Source organism: Aquarana catesbeiana, linkage group LG05, assembly GCF_042186555.1.
Source record: "Aquarana catesbeiana isolate 2022-GZ linkage group LG05, ASM4218655v1, whole genome shotgun sequence".
Taxonomy (NCBI): Eukaryota; Metazoa; Chordata; class Amphibia; order Anura; family Ranidae; genus Aquarana; species Aquarana catesbeiana.
In genome coordinates this window covers 521,547,071-521,568,607 of record NC_133328.1, presented here as the reverse complement: position 1 = coordinate 521,568,607, position 21,537 = coordinate 521,547,071, and the positions used below count along the sequence as shown (strand labels likewise).

The 21,537-nt window shown below is 43.8% G+C and overlaps 1 protein-coding gene across 3 annotated transcripts in view; it reads right to left on the bottom strand.

The window, feature by feature from the left end:
* Positions 1–21,537, bottom strand: part of CLVS1 (clavesin 1) — a 181,106-nt gene that overhangs the window by 69,368 nt on the left and 90,201 nt on the right. For all 3 annotated transcript variants that reach the window (XM_073631695.1, XM_073631697.1, XM_073631696.1), the window contains one exon: positions 19,424–19,598. In XM_073631695.1, the coding sequence (XP_073487796.1) occupies positions 19,424–19,598 (175 nt within the window). The remainder of the gene's footprint in view (positions 1–19,423; positions 19,599–21,537) is intronic.

Here is a 21,537-nt window from a genome sequence, read left to right as displayed (position 1 = left end):
CATAATTTCCAGTGAGGGCAGGCACTTCCACTGGACCCACGGCTTCCAGTTCTGGCCGCGGGACGTGAAAGTGGGCAGCGTGTAGGGCTGGTGCGAGCCCTGAATTACTGTAGTGACAGCAAAACGTGTCAAGGCAGCGGACCACTGTTCCTGGGCAGGAGATGTCGGAGGCAGAAGCATCCTGATCAGCTCCTGGTGATGGGAGCACAAGCCACTCTAAGGTAAGAGGAACCCTGGGGTGGGGTTCCCTTACCATATTGGTGGGAGCCATCCACTCCACCTTAGGTATCCAGGAAGAGAAAAAGACCCTGTCGCTCCATGACCAGATGTACAAGGGTCTGGGGAAGCATAAGAAGAGGGTCATGACAGTCCACGACGTCCTGGTGGAAGCTGTTAAAAGAGAATGGCAAGACCCTGAAAAGAAAGCTTTTCTTTTCTAGGGCTTTGAAACATAGGATTCCTTTTGCGGAGGATGACACGGCAGTCTGGAACAAGTCTCCTAGAGTGGACGCGGCCTTTCCCTAGGTATCCAGAAAAACGGACCTGGTCTTTGAAGACATGGGGGAGGTAACCGACTCCATGGATATAAGGATGGTCTCACTCCTGAAAAAGGCCTGGGACCCATCCCTAGAAAATCTCAAGCCTGCCATGGTGGTCACAGTGGTGGCCCGCAACATGGAATATTGGCTGACGCAGATAAAGACGCATATTGAAGCTGGGACTCCAAAGGAAACAATACTGTCTTCCTTTCCTATGCTCTTGAGAGGGGTAACGTACATTGCAGATGCCTTGGCGGAGTCAGTACACATGTCCGCAAGGTCCTCAGCCCTGGTCAACTCGGTCTGGAGAGCTCTCTGGCTTAAGACTTGACAGGGGGATAGTGCATCCAAGGTGGGGATTCGCTCACAGGGGACTTGTTGTTCGGTCCAGATCTGGAGGCCTTTCTTGTTCGGACTCCCAACAAAAAGAAGTCCTTTCCCATAAAGAGAAAGTTTGGGGAACAGACTAAGAGAAAGTCTCGCCCACAGAAGAAGTTTGTGGCCCCGATGGTTGAGGGGCAGAAAAAGGTTTGGGGGCATAAGGGCAGGGGTCACAGGGGAGCACCGGAGGGGTACCGGCTGGAATTTTCAACTCCTCCCCCACACAGGCTTCTCATCACAGAGCTTCCAAGGTGTACAGAGAAGGCATCTGCTCTTTTATCCTCCTTGAAAGAGCTGGAGCAACAGGAAGTAGTGGTGTGGGTTCCGGCAAGGGAAGTAGGCAGAGGGTTCTACTCCCACGTCTTTGTGGTATGCAAACCCTCAGGGAAGTTCAGGCTCATTCCAAACCTTAAACCTCTCAATCGCTCGTAACCTACAGGAGGTTCCGCATGGACTCAGTCTTCTCAGTAAAGGCGCTGCTCCCTCCGGAGTGCTACATGGCATCCATAGACTTAAAGTGTTACTAAACCCACAACAGTAAAAATCACTCTGTATATGCAGCATAGCATGCTTAGGGGTTAATCTTCTGCATTGTGTAAAAAGGCTGTTTTATCCTGTATGCACAGATCCTTCCCCTCCAGCACTGTCTATCGGGGGAAAGCCAGCTAACACAGGCAGAGCAGCCAACTTGCACATGCTCAGTTGTGTCTTTTATGCGGTAGAGAATATTTAAATGTTGAGCTGAACTAGCCAGGTCACATGATATTGCCATTACACATGTGGATGTGTATACAGGCTGCAGTGGAAATCTCCTTGTTCCTGAACTCTCAGCACTGGAGAAACTATGCAGTTTATCACTGACTGTGGTATACAGATCAGCCAAAAAGGTATATAGTGGCAATATTTTAACGTAAAAAGAAGATTTATAAGCTGTGTTCACTGTGGGGGGGCAGATGTACTATTTTCATGTTACTGGGTCTAGGAACACTTTAAAAGACACCTACCTGCATGTTCCCTCCATCGCAAGGGGGCAGCCAAAAATTTCTCAGGTTGGCAGTAAAGATCAGGGGGGAGATGTTCCATCTGCAGTTCCAGGCTCTTCCCTTTGGCCTATCCTCTTCCCCCCGCATCTTTACAAAAGTCATGATGGAGACCCTGGCCTTTTTGTGACCCAGAGGCATTTCCGTGATGCACATCTGGACAATCTGCTCCTATTTTCTCCCTCCCCGGAGCAGTTGGTCCAGGATCTGCAGGTGGCAAGAAGTCTCTTGGAAAACCTAGGGTGGCTCTTGAACCTAGAAAAATCCAACCTGATCCCATCCCAGAGGGTCCCCTTCTTAGGTTACATATTGGATTCACCTCAGCGGAAGGTCTTTCTCCCTCAAGAAAAAATCCAAAAAAGTGGACAAGCCAAAGTTGTTGTTGCAGGGCAGTCGCCAGGTCTCGATAAGACAGGCCATGTCATCCCTAGGCTTGCTGAGGGTTGCCTTCCCTGCAGTGCAGTGGGCAGGCCTACACTTTCACCCTTTGCAGCGTTTCATCCTAGAGGTAGGGGACCACAGTCAAAGGTCCTTGGACTCACCAATACAAGTACCAAGACAGGTAAAGAGGTCTGTGTTTTTGTGGAGGAAGACGGCAAACTTTTCTCGTGGTCTGGAGTGGGTTCTGCCGGTTTCCAGGACCATTACGACAGATGCAAGTGGCACTGGTTGGGGAGCGCACCTAGGTCCGCGGCTGGTGCAGGGTTTTTGGAAAGCAGAGGATGCAAAGAGGTCCTCGAATTGGATTGGCCCTCAGAGCCTTCCAGCAGGAGCTCCAGGGACAACACGTACAGGTCCACTCGGACAACTCCTTGGCGGTTGCCTATATCAACCAACAGGGGGGGCACCAGGGGCTGTTCTTTGTGGGTCCTGGTGGAAGCAATCTTCAAGTGGGCCAAAGGCACGGCGCTATCCCTCTCAGCGGTGCATTTGAAAGGGGGGTTGAATCAGCTGCTGACTTCCTCAGCAGGAAGATGCTGAGGGAGGGCGACTGGGTCTTGAGTCAGGACATCTACAAGATGATCACTCGAAGATGGGGTGTCCCATGTGTGGACCTCCTCGCTTTGAGGGAAAATGCGAGAAATCTCACCTCTTCTTCTCCCTGAACAGATGGGATGGGGCAATCGGGGTGCATGCGCTCTCTCGAAGCTGACGTTTTACCAGGTGTTATGCCTTCCCCCCTCCCGCACTATTACCCGCAGTGCTGTGGAAGCTCCAAACAGAAGACACGACTCCGATCCTAATACCGCCACACTGGCCCAGGAGGCTATGGTTCTCCATCCTTAAAGATCTTGCCGTAGACCTCCCCGGATCCTGCCGATCTGGGTGGACCTTCTTTCTCAGGGTCCGATCTGTTGTCCCCAGGTGGAAAGGTGGAATCTGGCAGCCTGGTTACTGAGGAGATGCTAAGGGGTAAGGGTTTCTCTGACCGATTAGTGGTGACCCTCTTAGGTTGCAGGAAAAAGGAGACCTAAAAATTTGGAAATGATTTAATACTTGGTGCACTGAAAGCTCCTTTAAAGTACACAGCCCAGTGGCAGTACTGGAATTCCTGCAAAGTGGGGCAGACAAGGGACTGGCCCTTAGCACTCTGAAGTGTTTTTATGGAGAAAGAGCTAGCAGTGAACCCCTGGATAGCAAGGTTCTTTAAAGCTCTAAGCAGGCAGAGACTAGTTAGCATCCCCCTTCCCTATGTGGGATCTCTCTCTGGTGTTACAGGCCCTTACAGGGGAACCCTTTGAGCCAATGGAGTCTTGTGCAGTCAAGTTGCTAACTCTCAAGACTGTTTTTTTAGTAGAGATCACTACCGCAAAGTGGGTTAGTGAGCTGGAAGCCCTCTCGTTTAGGACGCCCTTTCTTCAAATTTCTCCTGATCAATTGGTGTTTAAGATGGATCCGGCCTTTTTTCCAAAAATGGCTTCTAAATTACACAGAAGCCAAGAAATTGTTTTGCCTACCTTTTGTTCGAATCCTGTACGAAAACAGGAACATATTTTTCACAGGCTAGATGTTAGAAGATGTGTCCTAAGGGTACTTGGATAGTATGAAACCGTTCAGAAAGTCTGATTCTTTTTTTTTTTTAATTTTCAGGGGCTAGGAGGGGATCCAAAGCCTTTAGGCATATGATAGTAGGATGGCTGAAGTTAGCTATTAGTCAGGCATATGTAGTCAAGGTAATGGAGGTCCTGGAAGGTATCAGGGCCCATTCCACTAGGGCTATGGCAGCATTTTAGGCAGAGTGGGCTGGTGCTACACCGGAGCAAATCTGTAGGGCGGCAACGTGGTCAAGCTTTATCACCTTTGTTAAGCACTACAGGTTGGATCTGCTATCTGCTAAAGACCAGGCCTTCGGCCGTAAAGTTCTTCAAGCGGTAGTCCCACCCTAGGACAAGTGCTTGTTAATTCTCTCAAAGGTGGCTGTCATGAAAGACGAAGGGGGGAAAAGACTGTTGGAAAACACGTTACCGGTAAGTGTAACTTCGATTTTTTTTGTATGATAGATGAATTATTTTATGCAATGACACAGGGTTTATCAATATATATGATTGTTGGATTGAATGTATTTCACACGTGTACAGTAAGGGATTAGGTTAATAGCAGTGGTTTCACTATCATCAGATTGTCGGATTAAAGATTTGCACTGCTTGCTTCTTTTTTCTTGCAAAAAACGGAGACTTGCATAGCTCTGGCTATAAACTTGCAGAGCTCTTGCTGTAGACTTGCAGGGCTCTTGCTGTAGACTTGCAGGGCTCTTGCTGTAGACTTGCAGGGCTCTTGCTGGGACTTGTGAGGCTCTTTTTTGTAGACTTGCAGGGCTCTTGCTGTAGACTCACCACTACAACTTCGCTCTTGCTTTAGACTTGCCATGCAAATTTGCTACAAATTGAAAAAGTGTCAACTAGAACTTGTGCTTCAAGTGCAAAACTTGCCAGGGAAGATGTGCAGCAAGTTAACAAGACTTACAATTCAATCTTTGCTATTTGGGTTGTAGCACCATGCCCATATTAAATTAATGTCCCACCCCTAATTAAAGTGCATGCTCCGCCTACAGTGGCTTTCTGGACACACAAAAAAATATGTTCCTAAAAACTTTTTCGAAATGTTGGCAGCTATGCGCTGGACATACAGCCCACAGATAGCTGTGGCCACTGCTGATCTGCCATTGAAGCGTACAGGGCTCTGTGCCCACAGCCAGTCCCTCACAGGTGTCTGTAACAGCTGCAGGAATCAGCAGATACATGCCACTGTCTTTCGCACTAGTGTTAGTCACGCAGGCGAATATAGCCTAAAGCCCCGTACACATGATTGGATTTTCCGATAACAAAACCGTGGAATTTTGTCCAAAGGGTGTTGGTCTCAAACTTGTCTTGCATACACACGGTCACACAAATGTTGGCCAACAATTACGAATGTAGTGACGTACTATATGTACTACGTGGTTTTTCAGCTCTTTAGCACCACCCTTTGGGATCCTTCTGCTAATTTCGCAATCGGAGGAGATAACGTGTTATTATTGGCCTTGGAGTTATTGCTTTGACATTTTTTTTTGGTTAAAAAATGATTTGATTTGGTATATTTTCTATATTTTTGGATGCATAGAATGCACTTTTTGGTTAAGTTCTATTGGCAGATAGCATGTCTAATTATCTTTATTTTTTATTTTTTTAAATTGTGGAGAATAATACTTGGCTATGTGTTTTACTTCAAATGACAGTTTTGGAGAAGGCAGTTACATTTTAAAAAATACAATGTAAAATTGACAAGGGACACCAACATTGTTGTATCTTTGATCTTATAAATTACGGGATAATGGTGTTGTGGTAACTTACACAAATTAAAAAAACAAAATCATAATAATATTATTCTTGATATCACCAGAAAAAAAAAGCCTTTGAAAATGTGTTTGCAATAACTCCATCAGTATCACCAGTAAAGCAGCTTCATTATTATCCCATTAAAGAAGAGAATGTGTGCTGCATTTGGAGATTTCATAATTTGCCACGTCATGAATGTTAATTCTCCATTACGAATGTTAGTTTACAAGAGCGATCACTTCTGCTTCCGAGCATGCATGTTTGTACTTTTGACTTTTGTTGGCGGAAAATTTGAAGACATACTAGCCAACATTTGTTGGCCGAAAGTCCAAGAACAAATGTCCGATGGAGCATACACATGGTCGGACTTACCGCCAACAAGCTCACATCCAACATTTCCTGTCAAAAAATACGATCGTGTGTATGCGGCATTAGGATTCATTGACACGTACATCTAAATTTCAGAGTTTAGCTGCGTTTAGAAGTCTTTTCAAGGTAACATGTTATTTATGAATAATGATAAGGAGAGAGAGAGAATGAATAGTTCATGTTGGTGCATTCAACAAATCTAATCTGCATTGTGTATGCTCTGTGGTGGCAATTACTGTACCATAGCTCCCAGCTGTCCCTGATTTCGAGGGACTGCTCCTCATTTGCAACCATGTCCCTCTTTCCTCTTCATTTGTCGCTCATTTTGCTCTGATGTACCGTATATACTCGAGTATAAATTGGGTGAAATGTGCAGCACTTATGTGATCATATAAACCATAACAAATAATATATGAGTACAAAAAACGTGAATAATATCCACATATGGCCTCCAGATGGACCTCCGAACAGGTGTAAGGTATGGATGGACTCAGTAGATATAGGCGGTGAGCCCCATCATTAAAAGAAAGAGGAAGGCATATAGCGTAACTCTGTATGGAAATTTTAATACATAAAAAGCAAAGGAAATACGCTCACGTGTTTAGCAGTAAAATCAAGCGCTTGTATAAAAGAAGACAGTGGTCTCAGCATATCCTACCGACGCGTTTTGACTCAGAAGTCATCATCTGGGGTGCTGGACCACTGTACTGGCTGAGTATTTATAGATACTGGTTACCCCCATAACAAGTGGCAGCTCCGTCTGATTGAAAGTGCAAATTATGGAGATTATTTCCTGGTTCCTCCAAAATGGCACCCGGGCTTGCATTACAAGCCTCATTTTCATATATAGAGGAGGATTACTTCCTGGTTCTGCCAAAATGGTGCCCGGACAAGAGTTCCAAGCCTCATTTTAACACGTGAAAGAGGATGTGACATCATGTGGAACAGTGACTGGTTTAAACAGCCAAAAAACATGGCACCGCTATTCTGGGGGACATATAGGAGCAGATGTGGCTTAAAATGGCACAGTGTCCGGTGTATATAACCTACAACGTGACGCCGTTTGTCATAAGGACATGTATATTAATGCACCAAGTCACAAGGTATCTCCATTCTTTTAATGATGGGGCTCACTGCCTATATCTACTGAGTCCATCCATACCTTACACCTGTTTGGAGGTCCATCTGGAGGTCATATGTGGATAGAGCATCTGATCCCTTAGTATATTATACCACAAAGCTTGATTGACTCACTAGGTGTACACCTATTTGAGTTAAATCCCTCTGGTAAGCAGCTTCTGGTGTCTTTGGTGGTGGATCTACTATCAACTGTTATTACATCATACATATTTGAAGTTAAAGACTGTCACTATATTATATCCACATGTGGTTGAGGATTATCATCACACATGATTGAAGCTTGTCACTGACTTTTTTCTTTTTTGGACATTACACGTCCAAGTTCCTCTGTTTATAGCCATCACATGTCATAATAGAGGACTGCTTGGGGTATTTTTGAGCACATCATTTATTATTCACGTTTTTTGTACTCATATTATTTGTTATGGTTTATATGAGCGCTGCACATTTCACCCAATTTGTCATTTTTGCAACTTTATCCACTGCTGTGCTGGCTGCTTTAGTTTTTTTTTTTTTTTTTGATATCTTTTATAGACAGCGCAGTATATATTTGTTTATAATATACTCGAGTATAAGCCAAGTTTTTCAGCACATTTTTTGTGTGCTGAAAGTGCCCCCCTCGGTTTATACTCGAGTCAAGCACTTTTCTGGTGTAAAGAATGACATTTTCCAAACCGAATTTGGGGCCCCATATCTCAGGACCACTTGGTGCTACGAATATATTTGGTGTGCAAACCCAGTGGAACTAGCACTACAACATATCCAAATTTGAGGTTCCTAGCATCAAGTGGCCTCGAGATATGGGGCCCCAAAGTCGGTTCGGAAAATGTCATTCTCTGCTGCAGAAAAGTGCTTGACATTTTCCGAACCGAATTTGGGGCCTCGTATCTCGGGGCCACTTGGTGCTAGGATCCCCAAATATGGTGTGCAAACCCAGTGGAACTAGCATTACAATATATCCACAGCTGGGGTTCCTAGCACCAAGTGACCCCAAGATATAGTGCCCCAAAGTCAGTTCGGAAAATGTCATTCTCTGCTGCAGAAAAGTGCTTGACATTTTCCGAACTGACTTTGGGGCCCCGTATCTCGTGGCGACTTGGTGTTAGGAAACCCAGCTTTGGATATGTTGTAGTGCTAGTTCCACTGGGTTTGCACACCAAATGTGGGGTTCCTAGCAAGTAATTTCTCAGCATAGATATACCTACAAGTATACCCCCCAAAAACCAAATACTCCTCCTGGGTATGGGGATACCACATTTGTGAGACTTTTGCACAGACTAATCATATAGAGGAGCCCAAAATCCAAGGACACTTACATGCTTTCTAGGGGCATAAACTGCAGTATGCATCTAATTTCCTGACTGCCTATTACATTTTTAGAGGCCATGGAACACCAGGAGAGTGGAAACACCCACATAATGACCTCTTTTTTTGAAAAATGTTAGTAGAAAATGAAGAAAGAAAATTGAAATATATATATATATTTTTTAGACAAAGATGTCAATTAATAATATATTTATTACACACAGCATAGGCATACGTAGAATTTTCAGAGAAAGCACACAAATGCAAGGCTACCACCTCCAAGACCCAAATAAATAAGTGCGGGAAGACCACTGGTACCATTGCACAAAGTCACTGCAGGCTCACTGTACATAGCAATCCAGTTAGTCAAAAGACATATGCGTTTCAGCCCATAGGGGCCTTAATAAGAAAATGGTCACATTATAGATATTATCAAGAAGAACCCTCTGATTCTTTACTTGGATAAACAGCTACATTCTACTGGGCTCCCACTCTGGGATCTCTCTTGTCCCGATATTTTTCCTCTAAGAACATTCTATACCCTTGCTGTCATGTTTGGTTCTTACCCTTTCTTAACACATGCAAGTACTATAGGCTCAATCTGGTTACTAGGGAGACTTCATTTGTCACAGGTGAAAGCTTCAGTATTAAACATTATATCAACTGTGGATCGAATTATGTTTATTTAATACAGTGCACTGCATGCTCACTACAGTATGTGGGCCCTTTGAGAACCCACATTACTGCCATGCTCTTTATGTCAATGCCAGGCAGATTTCAAATGAATGCCCCTTCTCCTTTCCATCCGCTGCCTTCTGGGACAAACACGGGTCCTAGAAGATGGTGGGACCATTCAGAAAGCGCAGCACGACACGTGCATGCGTAGTAGGAAACCGTCTGTGAAGCATGAAGGCTTCACTGCCAGTTTCAATTACTTACAATGCTGGTGCCTGCACCCAAAGCCAATTGATAAATTGGCCCGGGGTGCCAACATTGCAGGATCCCTGGACAGGTAAGTGTCCTTGTATTAAGAGTCAGCAGCTGCAGCAGCTACAGTAGCTGTAGCTGCTGACTTTTAATTTCTTTTTTCCAGACTGGAGCTCCTCTTTAAGTAATCTTGTTCACCCCAACCTCTGTATAAGCTGCTCTTTTTGTTAAGATTTTTTTACTTGGTTTTGACACTTCTTTTTTGTGGAGTTATTTATTATAACTTTGGATAAGTGCTATTTGCACATACTTTATCTTTTATATTTTCATGAATATTTTTTTTGTATACATTTAATAGATCCATATGTGTTTTCTCTTTGTAGCACAAGCACACTAATATTGTAAAGTTAAATCATAGCTACAATATTTCTGAAGTTAGCAGGTTTCCCTATGAGATCCAGTGGTCACCTTTGAGCAGGGCTCCATTATGCGTGTTAGGGTTGTCCCGATACAGAGCATTTGCGCAAGTATTTGTACTCGCACAAATGCTCCCATTATTAATCCAATACATGGGAATAAGGCAGTGTTGCTCGCAACCGGAAGTCAGCGGGACGGAGAGGGCGGCGCAGAGAGCGAGTCCTCAACAGGTTGGCGGAAGTGGAACTAGGTAAGCTGGCCGGGGCAGGGGTGCAGGGTGCAGCCGCATGTTCCATCAGAATAGGTGACTAGAGTTGTCACATTCGGTAACGGAAGTGACATTCCGTGTCACCGTCAGAGGTTGAATATCCCAACGCCCATCTTGGTACACCCTGCGCTCGGCCGCAGTAAGCCAGCAGCGGACATCTTGTTACACCCAGCACATACAGTTTGGGCTGTGTTTAACAAGATGTCCGCAGCTGCTTACTGCGTCCAAGTGCAAGGTGTACCAAGATGGGTGTCGCAGCATATACTATATGATAAATGACATGAATGATGAGAGGAAAGGAAGGATTTTGCAATGCTGTATAGCATTGCAAAATCCTTCCTTTTCTCTAATCATTTATATCATTTATTATGCCAGGTCAGCAATCGCCAATCAGTGCTGCATTTCAGTAGCCATTAGTGCCTGCCCATCAGAGCCCATAAGTGCCACCTATCAGTGCCCATAAGTGCTGCCTATCAGTGTCATCTATCAATTATAAAGAAGATATCATTAGTCTGCATTGTGCTTTGAAAACTGTCACATCACATTAAAAAAGTATCCATAATCTGTAACGAGTACTTTAAAAAAGTATCGGTACTTGTACTCTGTCTTAAAAAAGTGGTATCGGGACAACCCTAGTGTGTGTCTCCCTTTTTAAAAGTTGATTACCTGTTCCTCCTCTAGTGCATGGGAGGGTGGGCATTTAATATTGTTTGAAATTGTTTGTGGTAGCCATGATTAAGGCCCCTATGGGCTGAAACGTGTAGGTTTTTTGACTAGACTTTTAATTTTAGTTATTTAGCTATTTTTAGTTACTATTTAGTTACTTACTTGCCACTTACTTACCAAGGCACGGTAAGTAAGTAATGAGTAAAAAATAAGTGCATGGTCACCACTGCTAATACTGGTAACTACTCCTTTGCCTTTTTTGGGCACAGCCCCATAAGCCATAATTCAGGTTCTCTTTAAGGGAAGAGGGGATAGGGAGACAAGTCACATTCTCTGACAAGAATCTTGGTTGGTGGAGTTGACTGTATGGGCAATTGGAAACAAACATTTGCCTCTAAAGACATATCTTGATTTAAACTGCTCTAATAATGATGTAATGTAACCTTGTTGAAGTATGCTCCTTCTACGGAAAGCAACAGGAAAAGGCTTACAATCCCAGGACATAGAGAAGCTAATTTATCAAATGCCTGAAAGAAGAGCTGTCTGTAAAACTCCATGGCAATTCCTATCTTTCATTTTCCATATAATTTGCACCCTTTGTGTGCCCTCACAATGTGTGGTGTACCATTGTCCAGAAGACACTAAATAGGCTAACTCAGAAGTGACAGAACTACTGACCTAACCTAACTTATCATTTCACATGGTAAAAAGTAAGATCCAACCCTGCAAAGTAGGATGTAGCTCTTGAATTAATTACTTCTAGTCTATGCACTGGTACCTTTGGATGTCTTCCAAAGCGGAATGTTTTGCATATCTAGGAGAAAGGAAATCCCCAAAATATATTGGGGTTGATTTACTTAAACTGGAGCACTCAGAATCTGGTGCAGCTGTGCATGGTAGCCAATAGGGATGAGCCGAACACCCCCTGTTCGGTTTGCACCAGAACTTGCGAACAGGCAAAAAATTTGTTTGAACACGCGAACACCATTAAAGTCTATGGGACACGAACATGAATAATCAAAAGTGCTAATTTTAAAGGCTTATATGCAAGTTATTGTCATAAAAAGTGTTTGGGGACCTGGGTCCTGCCCCAGGGGATATGGATCAATGCAAAAAAAAGTTTTAAAAACGAAGTTTTTTCGGGAGCAGTGATTTTAATAATGCTTAAAGTGAAACAATAAAAGTGTAATATCCCTTTAAATTTCGTACCTGGGGGGTGTCTATAGTATGCCTGTAAAGGGGCGCATGTTTCCCATGTTTAGAACAGTCTGACAGCAAAATGACATTTCAAAGGAAAAAAAGTCATTTAAAACTACTCCGGCTATTAATGAATTGCCGGTCCGACTATACACATAAAAGTTCATTGATAAAAACAGCACGGGAATTTGCCACAGGGGAACCCCGAACCAAAATTAAAAAAAAAAAGGCGTGGGGGGTCCCCCTAAATTCCATACCAGGCCCTTCAGGTCTGGTATGGATATTAAGGGGAACCCTGGCCAAAATTCAAAAAAAAAAATGGTGTGGGGTCCCCCTCAAAATCTATACCAGACCCTTCAGGTCTGGTATGGATTTTAAGGGTAACCCCACGCCAAAATTTAAATAAAAAATGGTGTGGGGTCCCCCTAAAAATCCATACCAGACCCTTATCTGAGCATGCAACCTGGCAGTCCGCAGGAAAAGGGGGGGGGCGAGAGAGCGCCCCCCCCCTCCTGAACCGTACCAGGCAACATGCCCTCAACATTGGGAGGGTGCTTTGTGGTAGCCCCCCAAAACACCTTGTCCCCATGTTGATGAGGACAAGGGCCTCATCCCCACAACCCTTGGCCGGTGGTTGTGGGGGTCTGCGGGCAGGGGGCTTATCGGAATCTGGAAGCCCCCTTTAACAAGGGGACCCCCAGATCCTGGCCCTCCCCCCTGTGTGAAATGGTAAGGGCCTACCATTTCACAAAAAAACTGTCAAAAATGTTAAAAATGACAAGAGACAGTTTTTGACAATTCCTTTATTTAAATGCTTCTTCTATCTTCTTTCTTCTATCTTCCTTCGGTTTCTTCCTCCATCTTCTTCTTCTTCTGGTTCTTCCTCCGGTGTTCTCGTCCGGCATCTTCCTCCGTGGCGTTGGCGTCTTCTTCCCTTCTTCTCCTCGGCCAGCTCCGCATCCATGATGGCATGGAGGGAGGCTCCCGCTGTGTGATGCTTCTCCTCTTCTGACGGGTCTTAAATAACGGGGGGGCAGGGCCACCCGGTGACCCCACCCCCCTCTGACACACGGGGACTTGACGGGACTTCCCTGTGGCATTCCCCGTGACGTCAGAGGGGGGGTCACCCGTTACGTAACCCCGCCCCCTTCTGACATCACGGGAAATGCCACAGGGAAGTCCCCGTCAAGTCCCTATGCATCAGAGGGGGGCGGGGTCACCAGGTGGCTCCGCCCCCCGTTATTTAAGAACCGTCAGAAGAGGAGAAACGTCACACAGCGGGAGCCTCCCTCCATGCCATCATGGATGCGGAGCGGCCAGAGGAGAAGAAAGGAAAAAGACGCAGACGGAGGAAGATGCCGGACGAGAACACCGGAGGAAGAACCAGAAGAACCAGAAGATGGAGGAAGAAACCAAAGGAAGATAGAAGATAGAAGAAAGAAGATAGAAGAAAGAAGAAGCATTTAAATAAAGGAATTCTCAAAAACTGTCTCTTGTCATTTTAAACATTTTTGACAGTTTTTTTGTGAAATGGTAGGGGTACTTTTGCACCACCTTACCATTTCACACAGGGGGGAGGGCAGGGATCTGGGGGTCCCCTTGTTAAAGGGGGCTTCCAGATTCCGATAAGCCCCCCGCCTGCAGACCCCCACAACCACCGGGCAAGGGTTGTGGGGATGAGGCCCTTGTCCACATCAACATGGGGACAAGGTGTTTTGGGGGCTACCCCAAAGCACCCTCCCAATGTTGAGGGCATGTGGCCTGGTACGGTTCAGGAGGGGGGACGCTCTCTCGTCCCCCCCTCTTTTCCTGCGGCCTGCCAGGTTGCGTGCTCGGATAAGGGTCTGGTATGGATTTTTGGGGGGACCCCACGCCGTTTTCTTTTTTAATTTTGGCGCGGGGTTCCCCTTAAAATCCATACCAGAACTGACGCTTCTTCTCTTCATCTTCTTGTCTTCATCTTCTTGTCTTCATCTTCTTGTCTTCATCATCTTTTCGGGCCGCTTCACATCCATGATGGCATGGAGGGAGGCTCCCGCTGTTGAGCATGAGTTCAACTCGAACTCGAAGCTCATCCCTAGTAGCCAACAAGCTTCCAACTTCAGCTTGTCCAATTAAGCCTTGACAATACTGGAAGCTGATTGGTTTCTATGCACAGCTGCACCTAAATTTTTCACTCTCCAGTTTTAGTAAATCAACCCCTATGTGTACCAGCCATTAACTGGACACTGTAATGTAATGCGGTTTGACCTGTATGATGGCCTACCTCAGTAATAATGTGCATGCATGTGCCAAATTACATTGTGTGCAGCTAAGTAGAGGATCAATTGAGTGAAACTACTGCAATAAAAAGAAATCTAGAATGCAGTAAAGAAAATTGTTGTGTGTAAAATGTCAGCATTGTTCTAGCAATGAGGCATTTGATTACCAGCATGTAATTCTCTAACTGTGTAATGTGGCTTTTATAGCCTATAGAAAACAGTCACATTCTGTGCAGGAAATCATGTGCTCTCACTTGAAACAAGGCCTAGAAAAGCAAGAATTAGGCTTTTTTTTTTTCAAACATTTATTACAAATGTTTCAGTTCTCTTATTGCAGAAAAATATGCAGCGATGTGTAGGCAGGTGCTGTTCATTCTCCCATCTGTAGGCAGCGATGTTCTGGCAGCCGCTGTGCAGAGGGCATAGAGGTTGAGAGGAGGTTTTGTTCTTCTAAGTCCTCTCTAGGTGTCATTAGGGGAGCAGCTGTCCATTTGGATGCTGTTGCACTGAATGACCACCACGGCCATCTTTAGTGAGGTTAATGCTAATAAATAAAATTGCCCCACTGCAGTTGGTGTGCATTTGCAAAGTGGATAGTGTAGGGACAAGATCCCCGCTGGCTAGTGACAGTGCGCTTAGCGTTAGGGAGGGGTTTCCCGTCGAGGAGGGATAGCGCAGAGACACTACACCTGGCTCCGCCATCTGGGAACCCTACAGAGTTGAAATGAGGACCTGGTACCTGGTTACTAAAGGTGCCTGTGCTGCCTACCAGCCACCCCCCTTTACCAGATGCCTGTTTCGGTATGATAGCCTATCAAAGTGCCCTCTCAAATACAAACAGTGTGTTAAAGTACCCCCAAAGTTGTTAAGAGCTATTATACCAGGGTTGCCTGTAATATTGAGGATCTGTTGCCATGGTGTCCCATGTGGTTTAGCTAGTTTTATTCAAATATATATATATATATATATATATATATATATATATATATATATATATATATATAAATAAATATAAAATTCAGTTATGGTAAATAAGATACAAAAAACACATTTCCCTCAACCAGCAAACTGACAACTTTATCAAAAGTCACCCCAAAAACACACAGTCCAGACCACCACTCATAACCCATTTCATTTCAATGTTAAAGATTACATTTAGCGACAGAAGGGGGCAGTAGAATAAAAGACTGCGTGTTATGGTGTGACTTTTGACAACGTTGTTAATTTTACTGGTGGATTTACCATACTACTCTCCTCCCTTGAGGCAAAAGGAAACAGTATCTGCCTACACCCTTTTACACCAACAGATCAATTGACATAATCTAACTTGCACTTATATTGGCAATCAATAGATTCCTATAATAGTGATCTGTTGGCGGGAGACAGGACAGGGCTGGATTAGCTCTGCCCTGCTCAAATATGACCACTGGAGCTCATTGGGAAACCTGGTAACTTAAGAGATATTGTAGCTATAAATTACCATGTATTATTAGTGTGATTGTGCTAAAAAAGAGCTGTTACAATAGAGCTGTTATATGATTGTAAAACATTACAAGAGAAATAAGCTGCAAATCTCCAAATCGCCACTATTCTACCTGTAATTATTATTTAAGCAGTAATGAAAAAAAACATGTAAATGCTTCCTATAAGGCAGTGGTGTCCAAACTGCAGCCCTTTGTTTGCTCCTATCTGGCCCTTGGGGCACTGTTTTCATCCACTGATATCAACAATGGGGTATAATTCTCTCCACTGACACCCATTAAGGGGCAGAAGCCCTCCCAATGACAACAAAGAGGGGACACTGTTCCTCCCAATGACACCAGCAATGGGGCCCAATGATACCAACAATGGGGCCCAATGACACCAATGATAGGGCACAATTCCTCCCAATGACATCAAATGATGGGGCACAGTTGTTTTTAATGGCACCAACGACTGGGCCACTGACGTTGGGACATTTTCTACTCCCAATGGCCACAGTCTGGCCCCCCCTTAAGTCTAAAGGACAGTAAACTGGCCCTTTGTTTAAAAAGTTCCCTTCTACAGTATGGATCCCTTCTATAAGGCAAATGTATATTAGAAAAGTTCTGGCAGTGTTGGAACACCACAGAGCATATCCAGCACACTGAAAGGCATTTTTTTTCATTAGACATAGAATAACCTTTTGACAATGTATTTTATAGTTGGCCCTTCAGGGTCCCGGAACGACTGGGCATTTGTGTACCACTTCCTATCCAGAATGTATAAATCTCTGAACACCAGAATGCATACTCCAAGTTTTCTGGCTCCCCACACACAACTTCAGGAGGGCACTGCCAGGGATGTTCCTTAGCTTTGCTGCTTTTCAACCTTGCGATGGAGCCCTTATGTAGTTATCTCTCATTGATAGGAGACAGCTTTATTAGCTGATGAACTCTTGGTGTTTACATCAAAGGCTAACCAAGCTGAGAAACAACTTGGATGAATAGAGGACATTTCAGGCTACAAAATTAATGTAGAAAAATGTGATGTCTTATTGCTGTCTTGGTCCTCCCCCTCCCCCCAAGTCATGCGCACACATGTTGGGTTACTCAGTAGTTAGTGACCACATCACCTACCTTGGTATTAAGATGTGTAGAATAACCTCTACTTAAACTTCAAACTTCTCTTATCAAAATTATAAGGAAATTATACCTGGGCAACCCAAGGAAGAAGCAAGTGCACCAACACATCCCAGGAGCACCCCCCAAACGTATTAGGCAAGGGTGAAAAAATTCAAATATGTCTGGTGACATCGCACAGAGACATGCTCTGAGGCATGAGCATGATCACAGGTCACCAGACATATTTGTATTTTTTCACCCTTGCCTATTACGTTTGGAGGGTGCTCCTGGGGTGTGTTGGTGTGCTCGCTTCTTCCTTGGGTTCATTCCCTCAGCTCCCAGGATAGACTTGCCTCGCAGATCCTGACTTGCAACATTGCTTATACAGAACAATTTATACATATGCTATATGTTTTCTCCTGATGAGTGGCATCTGGAAACAAAACGCGTCGATCCTATCGATGTCATCATGTTCCCAACACATAGCTTGACCACAACTGTGAATCATTTGCATCCTACAACCCATTTGTATCCATTACTCAACAAGCATTTGGCTTTTTATGCTAGTTACTTCCATGGGATACTATGCGATTTTTAGATGCGTGCATGTATATATATGAATTCCTCTTTTTGAATGCCATCGCCTTGTATACAGATAAAATACTCATGTTCAACCATGTATCACATGTTTATTAAGTAATGCTTTGTTTATATGTCTATTAAACAATTTTACAGTTTCTCCTACCACGCATCTTGTGCCTCACTCAAAGTCCCAAAAACCCCCTTCTTATATCTAATAAAGATAAGCAGCTTCCCAGACTCCTAAATCTTTCTAAAACTATACATTTATTTCTAAAACCAAGCAATATCACAATGTTAGAGCAAGTATGCAAAACTTCATGGCATACTTCATGTCCCCCAAGGACAGGAACACAAGGTCTATGGGGTCCCACCCTGCACATAGACCTCATTCTTGCACTTGTTAACTCCTTCCTTCCTGTACCTCATGACCAGGCCATAGATCTCTGTAATGAAAGTTTGGAACCGGTTGCTAATGGATACGACCACTAAGGAGGGAGTCAGAACATTAACCCTTGAGCATTCATTTTTAGTGCTATACAGACCCTAGTTCTTCTGATACACCAAAACCAACATGCAAGCCTTTGAATACATTCAGACCAGACTTAGAACGGTTAATGAAACTTTACTGAAAAAGTTGCTGCATAACAGTTCAATATGAACAATGTCCTTCTCCCTTAACTATTGTAGTGTGGCGGCCCAGGCATACCTCCGTGAGGTGAGAGTCCATCTTGCAATTCTCCATGGCTTGGATGTGTCCGAAAATCCTGGTGCCTTCAGAAGACTGCAAGGCGCAGCAGTCCCAGTACCTTCAGCCGCGAGTAGGAACAGAACCAAGCAAACGGCTGGACCTCAGCCTTCCTCTTTTTATAGCACAAGTGGTCTGGCTAGGACCAAAAAGCGTGGGATCTGAGCTCACAACAATTAACCCTTTCCCCCTGTCTGGGCCAGCTGCGTATTTGCTAAACCAACTTATTTCAACCTGCCTACACTTACCCTAAACACTGTCCAAAATGTGGCCTGGTGGCAGCACCTTTGGCACATTAATTATAGGATTGCCTCAATGTATCATGCTTTTGGGATGTAACTATTCAATTTTTTTTAATTACATACAGGCCATAGATTTTTTTAAAGACCCCTGGAGTTGCTTGTTTAGTTGTTTGTTTCTCTCCAGCACATCTCAACAGGGTAAGGACAGATTGGACTGATACTTGTCTCCTATTGACCCAGAGAGAAACAATGGCTAACTGGCTGTCATTTACTTCATAAACCTTTTCATTGCCAATAAAACATTAACGTGGAGAGAATGGTTTCATGCCAAACTAAATAATGATAACCAAAACAAAAAGTTTTTAAGAGGTGGTGTTTATTCACAACCGGCTCCTTGCACTTCAACAGAGACAATACCAATTATCCTGCCTTTCTGAAATATCACTTGGTAGTCAGAACAAGCTTTTTGCGGAACACTGACTTTTAAAAATATCCGCTACCTCTTAACACAACAAAGTATCTGTACAACCCGAATTATCATCCAACCATGGAACAAGATACATCTTTCTGTGGAGGCATACACCAACAAATAGCCCTTGAGGTCAATAATAGATGTTGAGACATTGTTTCCTACTAGATCAGCTCCATTAGTTGGATAGAAATATTATGAGCACAACTGCAAACACATATCAAGAATGATGAAAAAACAAAGCTGATTTTACTGTTCAATTCTGTTATTTTTACCCTCATTCCCCTCATTCCCCTTGTTTGTTCCATTCCCTTGTTACCCTACTATTCCATGCCCCCCCCCCTTCTCTTCCTGCATCGTTTGGGCATACATGGTTTGCCATCTGTACTTACATATCACTATCAAGGTGTAGCTACTTTATAAACTTCTCTGTAAATGTATTCACAATAAAATGAAAAACATTTCAGTCTCTTCATACCTGCAAGCCTTCGATGGCCAGCCTGAGAATCGAAGGCGTGAGCTTGGAGGCTTGCTTGAAGGAAAAATTGCTCCAGTCTATGATTAGAATAAATCCATTGACCTGAAGCTCAGGATCTTCAATAAGAACTTCTAGTGAGAGGAGAATGGCGCGTAAGATGTCCACAAAGGAGTTCCTTTAACAAATAAATTGTATTTGAATTAGGATGTGTCCTTTGTAGAATAAAATCATTTGAGAAGTATTTATCAAAGAAAACCTTAACAATAGAATATGATGCTGCAAATTTTAAAAGGGTCCATGAGGATACTTCATGCTAATATCCAAAACCCGAGCCCAGTAATGGAGGCAGGTTCACCATTAGGCTTTCTTACGAAACTATATAATATGTATGGTTATAATTATATATACAGTATATTTAGATATGCCTGTAAATCTAAACAATAAATCAAAAAATGTTAAAGTGTTACTTAACCCAGGGCCCTGCATTCACTATATCTGGTCTCCCACAGTACACATAACATGGAAATGCAATTATTTTAGTAAATATAAACTGCTAAATACCTTTTCTCATCAGCAGTATATAGCAGTTTTATGACTTCTATCAGTGTCTGGTTATAGCTTGTAGGAGGAGTTTTCATTCTCCTCTGACTGTCCTATGAGGCTGCAGGACCACTGACCCTCTGTCTGGACAGTGCTGATGTGCCAATCACATGCACCCGCCCAGGAAAAAAACTCTCTAGCAATACACACCAAACTGAGCATGTGCAGAGTGTCCCCAAGGCTCTCTACTATCAGCAGATGGATTGGGGACTGTGGAAGAAGGGGAGGATCAAAGAAGACAGGTTTACAGCCTTTTTACACAATGTGGAGCATTAAGCACTTAGGTTCCACAGTGAGTATAACAAGCATGCTTTATTGAATATACAGACTGATTTTACTGTTGTGAGTTTAGTAACAGTTTAAGACTTTCTTTTAAACTTATTAAAATGGTTAAAATATTTGCAGGCAAAGCAGATAAAAATGGGATACCCTTATAATATAACATAACATACTACATCACTTCAGAACGTAATCCTAAAAAAGGTTCAGGAGGTAGCTTGTTTCAAGTGTGCATTCCATCCCTATGCTTACTTATCTCATTTGTGAGGGTGTTACTGTTGCAGGTTGATTGCATTTCTGTAAAAAAAAAAAAAACTAGGCTTGCTACGTTTTGCAAAGACCACAGATCATAGCGCAGTAGAAAACTTAGCAGGGAAGCAAGTTTTTGAAAAGATTAGTGCTTTGGGCTATTTTGCCAGGCTGGCTGCAAAGAGATCTTAAAGGAGCTAGGTACAGTAATACCTTGGATTACGAGCATAATTAGTTCCAAAAGCATGCTTGTAATCCAAAGCACCCGTATATCAAAGAGAGTTTACCCATAAGAAATAAAGGAATCGCAGATGATTCGTTCCACAACCACTGCTGGTGTATGCAGTACTGTATGTGGCCAGAGGTGCGGGGGCGCTTGTGTATGCAGTGCTGTATGTGACCAGAGGTGTGGGGGCGCTGGTCAGGACCGTTTTTAAGGCAGGGCAAAAGGGGCAGCTGCCCTGGGCCCCATCATTGTAGTCGGGCCCAAAGCAGCTGCCTCATACTTGCCAACTATCCCAGTTTAAATTCCCTTATCCCTTAAAGTTTTAGTCCCGTGCTGTGTCAAATATCTTAGTGTAAACTTCTGCTGCTGCCCAGCTTTATGTAAATAGTCATAGACTGCGGCATTGATATGTAAATAGAGGTGGCATTCATATGTATATCATGTCCCCCTGAGGTCACATCCACCATCACTTCTGCTGAATCCTGCCCACTGGGGAGGTAAAGGAGAATGCTTGAAAGTCCTGCCTACAGCTGTGGTCATTAAGCCTAACATCAGCCTGTTCTGCAAAAGTAAGCAAATTGGAGGTGGAACCCTTTTCAAAATAACATGGTGCCACAGCACCCTAAATTTTGGTGCATGTGAGTACGCAGGCAGGCAGTGAGGAGATGATGTGCTGTAACCTTTAGCAACCAATCAGTGAGCAGTAATGCTGTGCACTAATCTCTTGCAACCAATCAGTGAGCAGTAATAATTTGCAGTA